This window comes from Morone saxatilis, unplaced genomic scaffold (assembly GCF_004916995.1).
Source record: "Morone saxatilis isolate NCDOM2014 unplaced genomic scaffold, NCSU_SB_2.0 Contig12, whole genome shotgun sequence".
In the NCBI taxonomy this organism is placed as follows: Eukaryota; Metazoa; Chordata; class Actinopteri; family Moronidae; genus Morone; species Morone saxatilis.
In genome coordinates this window covers 24258768-24274495 of record NW_023339674.1, presented here as the reverse complement: position 1 = coordinate 24274495, position 15728 = coordinate 24258768, and the positions used below count along the sequence as shown (strand labels likewise).

The following is a 15728-nucleotide window of genomic DNA, read 5'->3' as shown; positions in this document are numbered from 1 at the left end:
AGAAGAGTACGTTGACTTTCAGTGTGACTCACAATATAGAGTGAAATCTGTCAGTCAAAGAAGAAGTCTCGAAGTCTAAGAATATCAAATATGGCTTTCCCATTGAGAGCTAAGGGGGAAAACCCTATGTCTGACGTGACCTTATAAGAACCCTTTGCAACGGTGATTTCCTCATTTGTGAAGTTTTGTGATGCCACTCAAATATGCCTGCTTCCGTGGTTTGGGTTGTTCAGTGAGTTGCCCTTTGCAGTACGACTTATAGAAGGTTGGACAGTGTGAAGTGGATCATTACTGTCGACCATGCTTACAGGTTTTTCACCTCAGATTGTCCAGGAGCTTGTCACATCTCCAAGGCAACTAGTGAAGTCCACAGCTAATGTTTAGTTACAGGCTTTACGAGAGAGAGCGCACATTAAAGTTTATGTCTGGTTCTTCTCCTAAGTGATTAAAGAAGGTTATATTTGACCATTCAAGAGAAATAAAAACAGTTCAAATTACCTTAAGGGAATTATAATTGGAATGCTGTGTGTTAATTATATGTCTCACACGTTACTCACTCTAGAGATGGTCGGACTGAGTGACGCTACATTGTGTAGAGGAAACACCTACATTATAGAGAACTCGTAGAAAAAGTGCATTTACTGAATTATTGTTTATGTACAATTTGTTGGTAGTAGTTGCTTTTTAGAATGAGGATTTATTTTCTCGGAAACATTAAAGGTTGTATTTTTTAAGTTCTGCATGTCGAAAAGAAGACAACTGCACTCTGTTGTAGATCATTATGGTCGTAGGACATCACCGTGTACATTAAAAGAAAGCACTCATACATGAAGTAGGTTAACAAAATGAAACATGACATTTGAAATCCTTGTTAAGACTGTAACGTTTGATGTTAAAGCTGCAATGATAAGTTGATTAGTCAGTTAGTAGTTTTGAGACTTTTTTTAAGAAAAGAAATGTCCAAATACTCATATTACACCTTCTCAAATGTGAAATATCTTATGGTTTTCTTTAGTCCTCTCTCTCTCTCCTCTGACAATAAACTGAATATCTTTGGGTTGTGGACAAAACAAGACATTTCAGGACGTCAGCTTGGGAAGAGTGAACAAATTGATTCATTGAAAAAATGATTGACAGATTCATCGATAATGAAAAAAACAGTTGCAGCCCTAATTCATACAGTATTCTTTTTTTCACCTGCAGGGCCTTTGTTTCGCAGCCCATGCGAGCTGCTGCCGGTGGGGATGGGACACCCGGTGCAGGCCATGTTGAAGAGCTTCACCGCCCTGTCAGGCTGTGCAAGCAGGGGCACCACCAGCCTCCCTCAGGAGGTCCACATCATCAACCTGAGAGGACATGCTCCAGAGGGACCAGACAACACTGCGGCAGAAGTGAGTCATCCTTAGTAAAAGAAGCTAAACTTGAGTTATATTCTCTACCCCCATAATTACTCTTCAATAAAAACAGTTAAGATTAGACTTTGTTCCACAGTGGTATATAGTGAAGTCTTCAGCAATCCTTTAAACCCTTATTCACTATCAGTATATTAATTATTGAAATCTTAATCATGCTGTTGAGTTGTGTATGGTTTGTGTGTCTGTATAGTCCAGTGAGAGATAATGATTTCATTGCACAGCCTAACACTGGATATTTCCACTTCCCTCGTTTGTTCTATTTTAACCATTGACTTTGATAATGTCTGCCAGTCATTTTCCCTTTTGCTTAGAGGAAGCTTGTTGGCCAAAGCAAGGGAGGAAAGGACTGGTCACACTAGAGCGGAAAAGTGAAGTTTGTCCACGTGTTCTCACCAAACAGGCGGCACTAGAGGCTTGTTGACTGATTGAAGGATTGTCTCAGATTGAATTACTGTTTTTTTTTAAGCTAATGATATTGCGAGCCAGTGTTAGTCAGTCACAATAACTCTCCAAGACTCTCTTATTTTCTGTCAATTTTGCTGTTTTAGATGCTGGTATGACTGAGATTTTATTTACAATTAAAATAACCTTCTTGAGGGTGATTTGTTAGTCATTTAAATGGCTATTCATTTAATAGGTAAAGGTAAAGGGCATATCTCTTTAGTGCATTCATTTACACTCTCAGCACTTCTCTTAACTGTCTCCTGATAGTGTTTCTGAGGTTAATGTCGGTTTCTAAACCACTCCCTGTCTTCAGGTGTTATGCAGCTTGTCTCATGGCAGGACTTCGCAGTTAGCCATAGTTTTAAGATGAATCATGGCCCCACGGCCTGTGAACACGCTGCGTCTGGATTTTAACCTGTCCCAAGTTCCCATCCCCCTCAGTCACAGCAGTGTGAAAAGCGGCATGTATAGACTTGCCATTGCAATTCTGCTGCTGATGTAGGCTTAAACGTTGCCTAGGCCAAATATACAGAAACACAGTGTGTGTGAGTGTGCTGAATCAGCTGGAAAATACAGAAAGTACTCTCTGGCTTCAGTGGCTGTGCTTGTTCTTTACTGCACCACCCTAAATGATAGATTCCTATAATCAGAACAATGAGAAGGATTTGTCTTTTGTTGTAATCTGCCATGTTTACTCCTCACAATGTCATTTTGAGGAGATGATGCCATTACAGCGCTTCTTTTGCATTTGAGATTTGTCAGGTTTTTTTGAAACATGATGTATTGCTGAGCAGTTTCACTGTGGACATTGTAAAGGATGCAATGCAATGAGGCAAATTAGGCTCAACATAGTAGACTATTTAAACCAAGGTAGCTTTTTATTGTCTGCAAACAGTGCAATCCAGCTGATAAATTACAACAGCTATTAATTATAGTGTGGTCATGCATGCCGTGCCTGCACAGTGAATAACTAGTCTCAGTTATTAAAAATGGACTGATTTGTTTCATATACGAGGAAAAAACAAGTTAACAAATGTCTTGTGACATACATTTATGCATCTAACTCTAAAATGAAGAAGACAAAAAAAGTCCCCAGTCAAAACAAAGAATTGTTTGTGAAAAAAACTTCTGTTGGTCTGGAGATCGGGAGCAAAAAACAACAATTGAATTAGGTTTTGTCTTCACCTTCTGTCAGATAAGATTATTAGTGGCCCTTTAATGGGAACAGATGGATTTTCGGCATAAACGACAAAGAACCTTTTCAGTTTTTTTTAAACTTCAAACAGAAAATCAAACAATCTTAACTTGGGCTGTGTATTGACAAGAATCTGGTGATACGATACGTATCATGATACAGCAGTGATATATTGTGATTTGATATAAAAAACTGTCATAGTATAAAGAACTGTCACAGTATAAAGAACATGTGTGTTCTTGACAATTGATACAATATCACAAAATAAAATATTGTGATAAGACATTTTGATATTTTCTTACACCCCTAATCTTAACCATATTTTAGTTGCTGTTCAAGCTGTCACAACCCATGAGACTGGCTGTCTAATTCTTATTTTCACTTGCTCTCAAGAGACCCTTCCACTGGTAGCAATGGACCAAACAGTGGTTCATAAATACAGTCAACTGACAAGATCTGGCACCAGAAAAGATTTTCATATGCTTTTGTTTATTTTGTAATATTTTTTACATTGTCATTTGTTTTCTTTCTTAACAAATAGAATAATTTGCCGTGTAAACGATCATTCGCAGGATAGCCCAGTAAAACCAAAGTTTGAGGGGCTGTGAAACCCATCTCTTCGCATCAGTTTATCCAGCTGTTGGTAACCCATCACCTCCATGGTCAAGTGAGGACTTTTGTGGAGGAGGCTGAAATCCAGCTGCCTGTTCCCCTGCCTACAGCCTTGGCTGCAGAAGGTCACCCGGGCTTTGGTTGAGATTAGGTGGCCCTGCTGAAGCTCGCTCTGTGACTGGAAGTTTCTGCTTGTGATGAGATGAGATAAGATCCCCTAAAGGACGCTTGGACATTCTGCCCACTCCCTCCCTGGTTCTTGATTGCATTTCCACCTTGGTCGTGGGCACAGATTGGCCTGTTCGGACACAAACACAGTCTCTTCCTAAGTGCTTAGCCTTCAACAAGGCTGTGTTGGAGGGCACACAGTGCGTCAGAGTGTGCTCTTATTGACAATCTGCCCCTGATCTTTCGTGACAGCAGGAACTGATAATCCAGTGGAAAAAAAGAATTACAGCTTGAAGCAAAAGGGATCTTGTTGTTGTTTAATATCCTTTGCCACATTTGGGCAAGGATGCTCTCACCTAAAAGTCTGTGAAATAGGACCACTTTGCTCTTTATTATTTATCCTTGACTAATGCGAGTCTAGAGCGTGAAGCCTACTCCTCATTTATGACTCAAAAGTCTTTTAAAAACCATGAAACTTCATGAAACTGCATCTTCTCTTAAATAAATATTCTGCTTAATATGAGTACATTTTGAACATATCAAACTGTAACAACTCTAGGCTTGATAAGTGGCTCTGAAAATGTGTAGCTTGCGCCTTTATGTGGGAAAATAGCTGTTCATTCAGAGCAGTTACAGTGGATTCAAACAGCATCCCAGTTAAATGGTGAACTAAAACGCCCACATAAACATCTCAAACTACTCTTGCAGCATAATCCATTTCTCCTCTGTCCATCTGTATGCTCAGTTTGTGCCAATCACACTTTTTCTTGCTAAAATATGGCTATGTATACAGCTAGCAGGACCATAAACAATAACCTCTTTGGTGAATATAATAAATTCAAACTTGAATGGTGAATTCAAGTTAGTCTTTTGATCAAAGGGCGCCCTCTTAGTTTTTGGAAAAATGTTTCACTTTTGTTGTTGAGTTAGATGAGGATCACTCTCATGACTGTTAAAGACTTGAAACAAAGGTAACCAGCTCCACTGGATCTGTCCAAAGGGAACAGCAGCTACAGTACCAGCCCCTCCAAAATGCACTTAGCTTATAGCGTTTCTTTTTTTTTTTTAATCCATACAAAAAAAGTGACGATGATGAACTATGATGAAAAATGTTGAACTTTTCCTTTGATTTAAGTGTTCTAATCAATTTTAGTTGTCAGATGTGGAAGCTTGCAAATTAATTTCACTCCCAGTAAAGGGTCTATTCCTGTGTTTGCTTTGGCATGTGTATCCTTTGCTTATTTTCAAAGTCAGCATAGAGGTGGCTGGTCAGTCTGTGATTATGTAAATCTTCTGCGTTCTCCTCACCTCTGCTGAAGGGGGAGGATGTGGTGTCTGAGCCACAGAACGACTGTATTTGGATGTTTTGTGCAATGGCCTGCAGTACAAGAGGGGCCTGTGGCTGATCTTTGGCTGTGCTGGCCTGGCCTGTCTGGATTGAGGGGCTGCTGGAGAACACGATGTGCCCCAGTGACTCCTCACTAAGTGTGTGGAAAGCCAAGCCTTGACCAGGTAGGGGAATAAATCTGCTATTGCACATGGTGTGTACGGCCTAATGCAGACAAAGGGGATCACATGGTCGATTTCAGACAGCCTTATACACACAGGCAGACTGACACACATCCTGCAGCTGCGATGTGTGAGGCCTGCTTCACATCTCTTTCACATCCATGTGTGAAAGTCGCGGCTTGCAGTTTGTCCATATTTTCAATAAAGACGTGAGAGCAATGAATTGTTTCCTGCCTGCACCAGTGAACCCATTCTGTATGGGTATTAACTAAGGGGTATGAACTGTTATCCACAGAAAGAAATGCACAGCTGGACCTGACTCAGAATACACACTTTGGCTCTTGGCCAACCTCCACACCGAAGCTGAGTTATTAAGTGCAACAGAACACCTCAGTAGTGACTGTGCATGGTGCTATGAGCTGGAATATGCTCACGTTTAGAGGGCTTGCAGTCACCATAGAATAACACACCAGGAGGAGGAAATATTCTAATCATTCATTCAAGTGGCCTAAGGCTAGAAATATCCACAATAATATTTTGGATAGTATTGTGGTGATGTACAAGCCATGTGTTCAGAGGGGTAAAAGTATACTAATCTGTGCTTTATTAAAAGAAGTCTAAAATGGAGCAAGTGATGAATAAGTCAAATGTTTTCCTATTGTTCCCGATGCATCCCTAATAAAGGTTTGATCTTTAAACCGTTTATATTTAATACAGATGCTGCAGATTTAAAATAATGAGTAATAGCAGCTGTTCTTGTATCAACATAGAAAATGAATTTGGTTCAATTTTCCAATTGTTCCTTCACAGATATCGAATGACTAAACCCAAGCACAGCATTTAATTACTCTCCATAATGTCCACCAGTGAGCAGGTGAATATGTGCATATTGTTGCAGTACTAAAATATGTCAGTTTGGCAATCTATTGGATGAATTGCTGTGCAATCTTGTGCATACATGTATGGTCCCAAGAAGATTTTGTTCTTGAGTAAATGATTGCACGTCAGAATAACAAAGATGGTTTCTTGTTTTCTTGTTTCTTTATTCTTGCTTAACACCAGCATGTTGCCTCACAGAGCTGCTTGGCTGTACAGTAGACCAGTAGGAGGAATTTCTGTTTCTGTTTCCAGAAGATGTTTTTCTTGTTTTATTGTTATTTTAAAGGTCCAGTATGTAACATTTAGCAGGCTCTATATATAAGAATATGCTATTCATAGGTATGTCTTCATTAGTGTATAATCACCTAAAAATAGGAATCGTTGTGGTTTTGTTACCTTAGAATAAACTGTATTTATCTATGGATGCCGCGGAGTCAATGGAGTCCACTATGTTTCTACAGTAACTCAGAATGGACAAACCAAACACTGGCTATAGATAGGGCCTTCTCATGTATTTTGCTAGTTTCGCAGCCACCGTAGTTTCTCTCAACACACTTCACAGCCCATTCTCATTCCCAGGTCAACAAACACAAGTGCCAGCAGTGTTCAGTTAGTTGCAATCTGAAGCTTCACCACTGGATGCCACTAAATCCTACACACTGGTCTAGGTGCAACTGCAGACTAGTCAGTGCATTGGTCCAGTTAGGTGAAGAAGATTTTTTTGATATTACAGAAAATGAGAGTGCTTGTTTGTTTGTTGTTGTTTTTTGTGTGTGTGTATATCCTGAAATTACCCTCTTCCCCTGCCAGACAATACCACTCAGCATTGCCAGACCACAGTGAGGGAGATTTGTTGGCTGGCTTCACTTAACTAGTTTGGGATGTAACATTTTTTTTTATCATACTCTGGATTTTTACTCAACATTTCTTTTAGACAGTGGGCTGTTTGTTTCATCGATTCCTAACTCTCCTTTTCCATAAAATGACCAGCACTGAAACTGGCTCGCCTGGAGAATAATTTTTTTGAAACTTCAAAAGTGTTATTCACATTTGTCTGAAATAAAGAGTGATGATTTCTTCAGCTCCAGTGGTCCTGATCAAAGTAACAGAAGCCCCTTTTCTCTCTTATATCCGTGGGGGCCTCTAAAGGAAAGACAGCCCAGGCTGCGAGGCAGTATACTGGAATAGGAATTGTAAAGTGACTGTTCTGGGTTGGCAAGTCATAGTAAAGTCTGTTGTGCCAGGTTGGCTGTATTTGTCTGCGGGTAGTGATTTCCTCAAATAATAGCAGAACCATTTTCTAATTTTCACAAAATTTAGTTATATTGTATAAAAAGGATCTAATCTTCTAGAGCAAGAGAACAAATGAGAGTTGCAGTCAGAGTAAGCTGTGCCACAGACTAGACTTGCTGCTCAAATTTCATCCAAGCTTTATACCTCTTGGGATTTGGAGGCAAAATATATTTTTCGTCGGTTGACTATTGACCTGAAGGTGTTGGTGTTTTGCCACTTAAGCTCTACCAAAACAATGACCTCATCCCAAAGTGTTTTTTTCTGCTCCCCCTCTTCTGGTTCAACAGCATGGGTATCAAGTTTGAAAATTTTTCCATATGTTCCTTCTGTGACGTGCTAAAGTGGGCTTTTGCACCCCACTAACAACCCACCACCACATGTGCGTTTATGCTGAGATTGGCACTATGGTAGACACCTAGTTCCCTTAGTTGTTGCAAACGCTACAGCAAAAATAAGCAACGCAGAAAAAGAGGCCTGTCTGGGCGTACAGTCGGATGATAGGGTAGAAAATAAACAAAAGGGGCTGGTGGTATCTCGAATCGGCCATCTTTCTACAATCAGCTTACCAAACATCAAACGCAGCCACTGGCTCTGTATCAGGGTGAGGCAGAGCAGATGATTGCTTTATCAGCTGGAATTCGTGGATATCTTCGACTGTGTGAGTGACTAGCTGGAGGAGTTCACCAAGCACAAACAGCTGGCGAGAGCACAGTGTCAGATATGAGTGGAGCTCACACACACACAAGACAAACTGCACACACAAAGCCAGCAATGTTTTTATTTGAACTTGCTTTGGGGCTTTTTGTATGGCCTTACTCTTTTTGCTCACTAGGAATCATTTTTCTCCTGCATTTAATGATAATAAACATAGAGGGGTGGAAGGGCTGCATCCAGTAGAGCTGAAATTTGATTTTTTTTCTGTTGAAAACAAATGATAAACTATAGTGATACTGTAGGAAGTGTGCATACCGTTACTGGACATATTTGTGACTACAGCATCTAAGCTTCAAGTCTCTGGGTGGATGTTTCTCACAGCAGCAGCTGACTAAATTTTGAGAGCTAGCATTGGTAGGAGATGCTCTGTGAACTACCATGGAGCATTACTGACCTGTATCGCCTACGACAGTCTTTATCAGCAAGTGCAAATAATGTTGCTTAGCAGCTGTTAGCAATATACGAGTCTGTCCTTTTGCAACATTCAGGAGTGAAGGATACATTGTGATGTCAGGTTTGTATTCCACACGGAAAGTGAAAGCTAGCATGCTAAGCTAACTAGCTTTCACTAGTCAGCTAGTCAGCTTGTTACTTTGGTTGCTTTTCATCCAAGTCATCTACTAAGTCATCAAAAGCCCCTGAACACTTACCATTGTGTTTGCACTTGCTGTGTCTCTTTCATGGTACATTCCAGTTTTGGCAAAACGTAAAGCAACGTGTTGTCCTTTAACCTCAGCACTCCACACCAGAGTTTAGTTTTAGTTTAGTTTTTTATTAGTTTCAGTGCTTTCTACACTTTGTGAAGGCAGTTGATTCACAGTCAGTTTTATGCTGGTTGTGTTGACAAATTTGACCAAATTAACAAAGACTAAAACTAAAGACATTTCCTTTATAGTTTTATTTTATTTTAGTTAATTTTGTAAGTACAATATTGTTTCAGTTAATAGTGGGTTTTTTTCCTAAGTAAATTTTTCATTTTTATTTCAGTCAACTAATGTCAAAAATGTTTTGTTTAGTTTTAGTTTTTAGTCTAGCTGATCAACTGCCTGTGTTGCTGCTGAAATTGAAGTGATATTACAAAAAAACTCGAGTACCAAACATTGTCAGTTGGTACCAACAAATCACACCCCCTGGAGAACACTGAAGAAAAATAAATAGATCTTCAGTTTCATCTTTTTGGTACATACAGTTTTGACAAATTAAGTACACAAAACAAACACTACAGCAGTACAGTATATACTGAACTCTTTGCTTTCTTTTAATTTCAGTTAGGCTCTAATCTAATCAGTGTAATCTTGGTCCTTCCTCCTGACCCCCCTCCCATTTTCCTCAGCATGTCCTGCCATTCTGCCATATCACTGAAAGATTGCTATCCAGAGGTCCCGTCTGATTTTGACGTCTTTTCAGGCTGCTCAGGCCTGACTGATTAGCATCACAGTTCAGGGCACAGGCTCCAGGTAGCATCCCCACCGTACTCATGTGGGTGGCACTGATAAGAGCGGTCAACAGGTTTTGGTCCGCCTCCCCTCCATTACTTGGCTCCCTTGCCCCGGCTCTCCTTCCCTCTGTACACCCTCAGTGATCCAGAAAGAACCAAGATCCAGACAGACAAGACACACGCACATACATGCACATCAGATAACGCAGTATGATTGGTCCCAGGCTGTGTGCCTTTCTCCGCTTGGAGGCACGACTGTTCAGTTCCTCGCCAGGCCTCTTTTGTTTTCAGCTTTTGCAATGTTCCAAAGTTTTTTTATAACCTTGGATATTGATCTGTTTTAACCCATACTGATTCCTGTTTAAAACAATACCAGCCAGTCATTGTTATTCAGACACCGTTCAGCATGTCTCAGTTTCATGGCATTGATTTTGATTATTATTTCCTGGGAGGGAGAGTGTGTTCTTAGATAAGTCTAACGTTTCGGCTAATTAAAGGATGTTTGGGGTTTTCTCTGAATCAACAGGGATCACCAGGCACTTAATTAGCTCTGTCAATAAAGGAAACTGCAAGGACACTGAGCCGCCCTGATGCTGAGCTCTGACTGCAGGGTCTCGGTGTTTGTCTATGAAAGTATCACGTTGGAATTGTGTGTGTGATTTAGTTAGCATGAAAGGTCATGAAATTGCAACCACATGCTGAAGACGGGACAAACAAATCACCATTTAAAATTACAGTGTCACAGGCATCAGTAGGTTCTAAAACTAACCATGTGGCTTGTGTGTGATTCATCATTCGGGTTTTTGTTCCAGTTGGCGCTATGCCTGTTGTTGGAGCTGATTTAGAGCTTAAAGTTGAGGCTGTGTTGTTGTTATTTTATTTTTTTTTTACATTTCCATTGTTTACACATGCTACCATCGCTAATGGTATGCTGTGACAGGCCTTGCATACCCTGCTACAGCTGTCGTCCCTTGTGTGGGGTGTAATTACAGTAACACGATAGGTCTCCATCCGTGGCTGCTGGCAAATGCGCCCCATAACTGTAATGGACACTGGACCCCCAAATCCCTGTGCCAGCCTCCTGATAATCAATCAGGCGTGGCCTCCCGTCCCCGACAGACCCCCTCTGCAGGGTCCAATGAAGGTAGCGACACCAGGGACAACTCAGCGCCACCTGATCCTTGCAAACACCACTCGAGGCACTTTGATGCCTGGTGTTCCTGCACCTCTTCTCTCCACACCCTGGCTGCGTGACAAGGTCTGTTGCTATGCGCACCAGTCTTACCAAACCTTATGACGGCAACTCTGTGGGCAGAGATGCACACCAGCTGCTGTTGAATTGTGATCATCGCTTACATTGCGCAACCCAGCTCTGGTCAGCACTGAGCTCGGTGTTATCACTGTTTACTCACTAAACCTTACTGAAGAGCAGATAATTACCACAGTTTTCCCTTTTTCACCGTCAGCGCCGCTTGGCACTTCCTCTCCGCACCACTCTGTTTATGTTTATGCTTTCAGGTGACTCACGTCTTCTGGAAATGTTTCTGTCTGGGTTTAATTTCCTCATCTTTTACAACTCTCTCCCTCGCTCTCATTCTTCGTCTGTCTCCCTCTCTTCCATCTCTCAAAGCCAGGGCCTCAAAGCCAAGCCAGGTATGATTATATCTTGGTTGTTTTTATTCTCAGAGGACCGATGCACACGCTTTTTCCTGGAGTCTGGACGAAGGAAGAAACAAATATGCAAAAAAAGAAAAAAAGAAAAAGAGTGCAGTGAGTTTCTAAGTCTCTGATCTGTTTGTTTGGATCACCATCCAGTTTGCCTCATAGATAGCTGCTCAGTCATTTCTTCCATCGTCTTCTCTCTGAGGGACTTTTTAATGATTTTTGCAGCACTTTCATGGACCACATCACTAAACACTGGTTTGTGCTGCTCTCCTCCGGGGCTTACATCTGTGGAGGACTGATAATTAGGCTTTGATGCTTCATGTTCACTCTGTCTATGCTGTCGGTGTCTCTCGTTAAATGGCTTCATGCGGCATCCCAGTGACAAGTCTTTGAACGAAGCGTCTGCCAGAAGATTAAAATCACACTTTGCTGAAAAGAAAAGATCTCCTCTGAGGGAGACAGGAGTTTGGCATGCAGTTTGTTTGGTGAAGCATATTGAGAGTGTGTGAGAGTGATATATAGTGCAATATTCACATCTTGCCTTTTTTGTGATTTTTCTGACCCATATGGAAATTTGAATTGTGATAGTGTCTATAATTTAAACTGCAGGCCTGAATTTGTGATCTACTTGGCCAAATGGAGTTTTCTCAGTTGTGGTGAAACTGTAGATGTGAAAATGCATTTATTTGTTTCTGAGCACTGTAAAGGGAAAGTTTTACATGCTGCTTTCTTGCTGAGAGTTAGGTGATTTATATGAAGCTAGAGCCACAATTAAGACTGAAAACAGAGGGAAAAACCTAGCCTGACTTTGTCCAAAGGTGAAATCCACCTACTAGCATCACTAAAGCTCACCAACATTACTAAAAATGTTTATATCTGATGACCCTTAATAGTACTGTTTACAGCTCTGTGCTTACAGTACTGTAGCTGCTTGAGCTCCACAGACAGGATAAGCACCGCACCAGTCCTGGAGGACAGATATTTTGATGTTATAAGCTCAAAAAATGAGAAGATATAATTAAAAAGTTTAACTGGAAGATTCAGAATATTGCTCACTATCTATGAGCTGTTAGTAATTTACACAAATGAGCTTCAACCTGTTGGGGCAAAAATACAGTTAACTTAGGGCTGGGCTGCCTTTTTTATGATCTATTCTAAATAAAGGTTGAATTTAACCAGCTAACTTTGAATTTACTCACGCCATGTTATCTACCAAGGAACACAGGTACTCAGTGTTATGGACTGCCTGTGGATCAATTCTTGAGATGTAGCTTGTGACTGATGACATACTCATTGTAGCTATAGTGATTCAGTCACATCACTGTCCATTATCACGGGAATAGATGGGCTGTCCGGGAGCCAGGGTGTTTTTATAGTGGTTTACATTTAATGCATTTAAGTGAAACTAGATATTCTACTGAACTGTTCCCTTATTGCTGTTGAGTCTGTTGCCGATATATATTGCTATTGTTTTATTGCGGGCCCAAGTTGACTCTTGTCTTTATCTTTTCAAACATTATATTAATACAGAGTGGAGTTTCTTTCTCTGCTATCTTTGGTGTAAACAGTCCAGACTCTAACAGGCAAAGAGCATACCCACCAGACAGATGTAAAACTACAGTCAGGAATTTCATTGGTCAACTTAACATTAATTAACTGCAACAAACTCAATAGTTGCCAAATACTCAACTCTTTCTTCTTGTTAAGATATTGTCAATAATTCATGATAGAGCAGGTTTGCACTGCGTATGCAAATCTCAGTGTAGCATGAAGAAATGTGTGAAATATTAAATCGATGAAAGATTTTACTCTGTTCAGCATTTAGTCTGGGTCAGAACCCATAGCAGTCTAACTATTAGATAAACGATCACAGTATAGTTGATTGGAACTGATTTGTAGTGACTGAAATACAGAGCCTATGAGTGTAGCAGAAAGAATGGTAATGGCTTCCATTAACGATGTAGATCTTCATCTTGATAATATAAACGCCATAACCACATCCAAACAAATTATTGGTTTGAATGTTCTCTGCAGTTTTTCACGGTTCTAACTCATTCGAACACTCACTAATAATAAACTGTCAACTCAGTTTTACAGTCTCCGTCATTGTAAGCACAGATCGTTTGTTCCATTATTAGCTTCAGTGGAAGCACAAAGGCTGTATTTACTGAGAAAAGAGAAGGGCCAATATTTTTGCGAGCCGTGACTTATTAGGTTACTTTTGGGCTCGTTATATCATATTGTGTGAATCCTTGTGGGTTGAATTAGTAATTTACAGGCTTTTACTGCTGACACACCGGATGGGGCTAATATGATTAGTCTGGGAATACAGATGGGAGGAAAGAAGAGTGTTAGACAGACTGCCATACCCTCTAGAGTATCATTCTCATCAAAGCTAGAGAGAACCGTTGAAAGTTTTTCAACTCTTGAGTAAGCTCTGGTTATGGCAATATTTAAAAGTTATGCTTATCTGTAAAGAGGATGATAGAAAGCCAGGCCCTTGACTGTTATGAGTTCACGGCGTGCTCAGGCCATGAACCACCTGACTAGACTTGGTCCAAAGGGTCTAGACAGGTCTAGCACTGGAAACAAGAAAACAACAGCTTAGCTCCCAAAACATCAAGTTTGTTTTCCCCGTCTCACTAGCAGACTGTGAAAATCTATTTTAACGGCAGTGAGAAGCAAAGGCATAGTTGCATGCTGTAGAGATGGTAACAGAGGCCCGCCACTTACTGCTTTTTTTTTTTTTTCTGTTAACAAAGACTCCACTGTGTGAAAGTTCAGATCCCGCTGAGGCTACATATCAGAGCTAAGCAAGTGCCTTTTAGGGAGAACACAGCATGCCGTCTTTGTGAGTTTATCAGCAAAGGGAGTACGTAAACAACCACAAAGCCAGATAAAGGAGAGCAATCTACAACATTATAGCACTGCAATTACACCAGGATGATAACTGTATCGCCTGATATTTTTGGTTATATTTCAGTGAACATGAGAAAATCAAAGCATGACATTTTCACAGTGCAGCTGTGTGAAATGGGATCATGTGATGTACTGAGAGTGATCTTGTAGTAAATTCTGTGTTTACCAGTGTGTTGTTCTTTCATGTGACTTAATCCCTTCTTTTTTTGTTTCGCCTTACCAGGTTGAGCTGCATCTGAAGCCCATCCAGTCTTTGTTGCGCCACCAGAAGCCACTGGTCTTCGTGCTTAACTCCCCCCAACCACTGATCTGGAAGATCAAGACAGAGAACCTGGCCCCGGGCGTTAAACGTACCTTTCATGTGAGTCCAGTGTCACTAAAAGCCTTTAAATCCTACTTCCTAAATCTGTGTATTCATTTCCGCACGGGCTAAACCGTATTCCCATTTCAGTAGCCCTCTTCCCTGAGAAATATTTAAAGTGATATGAATTTGCAGAGGCCTTTCCACACTCCACAGAGGTTTCCCATGATTTGATCTTGATGGCATGCATGCCCAGTCATTTGTGGTGAGGCATTAATCTCTGTATACACATACATGATGTTTCATCTGTGCATACTTATTTAGCTACAGCTGTGCACTCTTCTCAGAACTTTTTTTTTTTTTTTTTTCTCAGAACATTTTCTTGATCATAAAATAATTGTGGAGCTAGTTTTAGATTAGTACAAGTGTGTGTAATTAATATGAATATTCTTTGATTTATATTTAGTGATTAAGTGTGTAATCCCAAAAGTTTTGCTGTCATTATTTTGCCAAACTCAAACCAGCATCACTTCCTCACGTCATGGTGTAAAATGTATTTATCTAAAAAGATGAGATGTGCTTTGTCAGCTTTATTCACACTCCATAACCACAGTCCCATACCCCCCCCCACCCCCCCAAACAGTCCTGTTGATAGCTTTGTTGGCAGCTGTTCAATTCTGACAGGGCGTATCCGTATACCACAGAAACCCTAACAAGGGGGAATGTGTGGTAGCAAACACTAAACCACTAAAACTCTGCTGAGGAAGGAGTTCATCTCTCACCTTCTGATTTTGTTGAATCATCATTTAATAGTATTATTTTGTCCAATCTATGGTGCAACTGATCCAGATTTGTAAGATCAGCAAGACACTAGACCTGCAACGTCTAGTTGATCAGTCGATTAGTTGTCAATCGCCAAGTATTCTGATAATCAATTCATCATTTTAAGCAATTTTTTAAGACAAAAATGCCAAATTCTCTGATTTCAGCTTCTCCAATGTGAATATTTTCTGGTTTCTTTAGTCCTCTATGACAGTAAGCTGAATATCTTTGGGTTGTGGACAAAACAAGACATTTAAGGACAGACACTGATTTTTCACAATTTTCGGACATTTTAGCTAATCAGTTAATCAGGGAAATGATCAACTGATTAATCAGTAATGAAAATAATCATTA

General features: G+C 40.4%; 1 protein-coding gene across 1 annotated transcript in view; it reads left to right on the top strand.

The window, feature by feature from the left end:
• Window positions 1-15728, top strand: part of tgfbr3 (transforming growth factor, beta receptor III) — a 68453-nt gene that overhangs the window by 22041 nt on the left and 30684 nt on the right. Inside the window, exons 3-4 of the mRNA XM_035653370.1 lie at window positions 1204-1391; window positions 14475-14612. Coding sequence (XP_035509263.1) covers window positions 1204-1391; window positions 14475-14612 — 326 coding nt within the window. The remainder of the gene's footprint in view (window positions 1-1203; window positions 1392-14474; window positions 14613-15728) is intronic.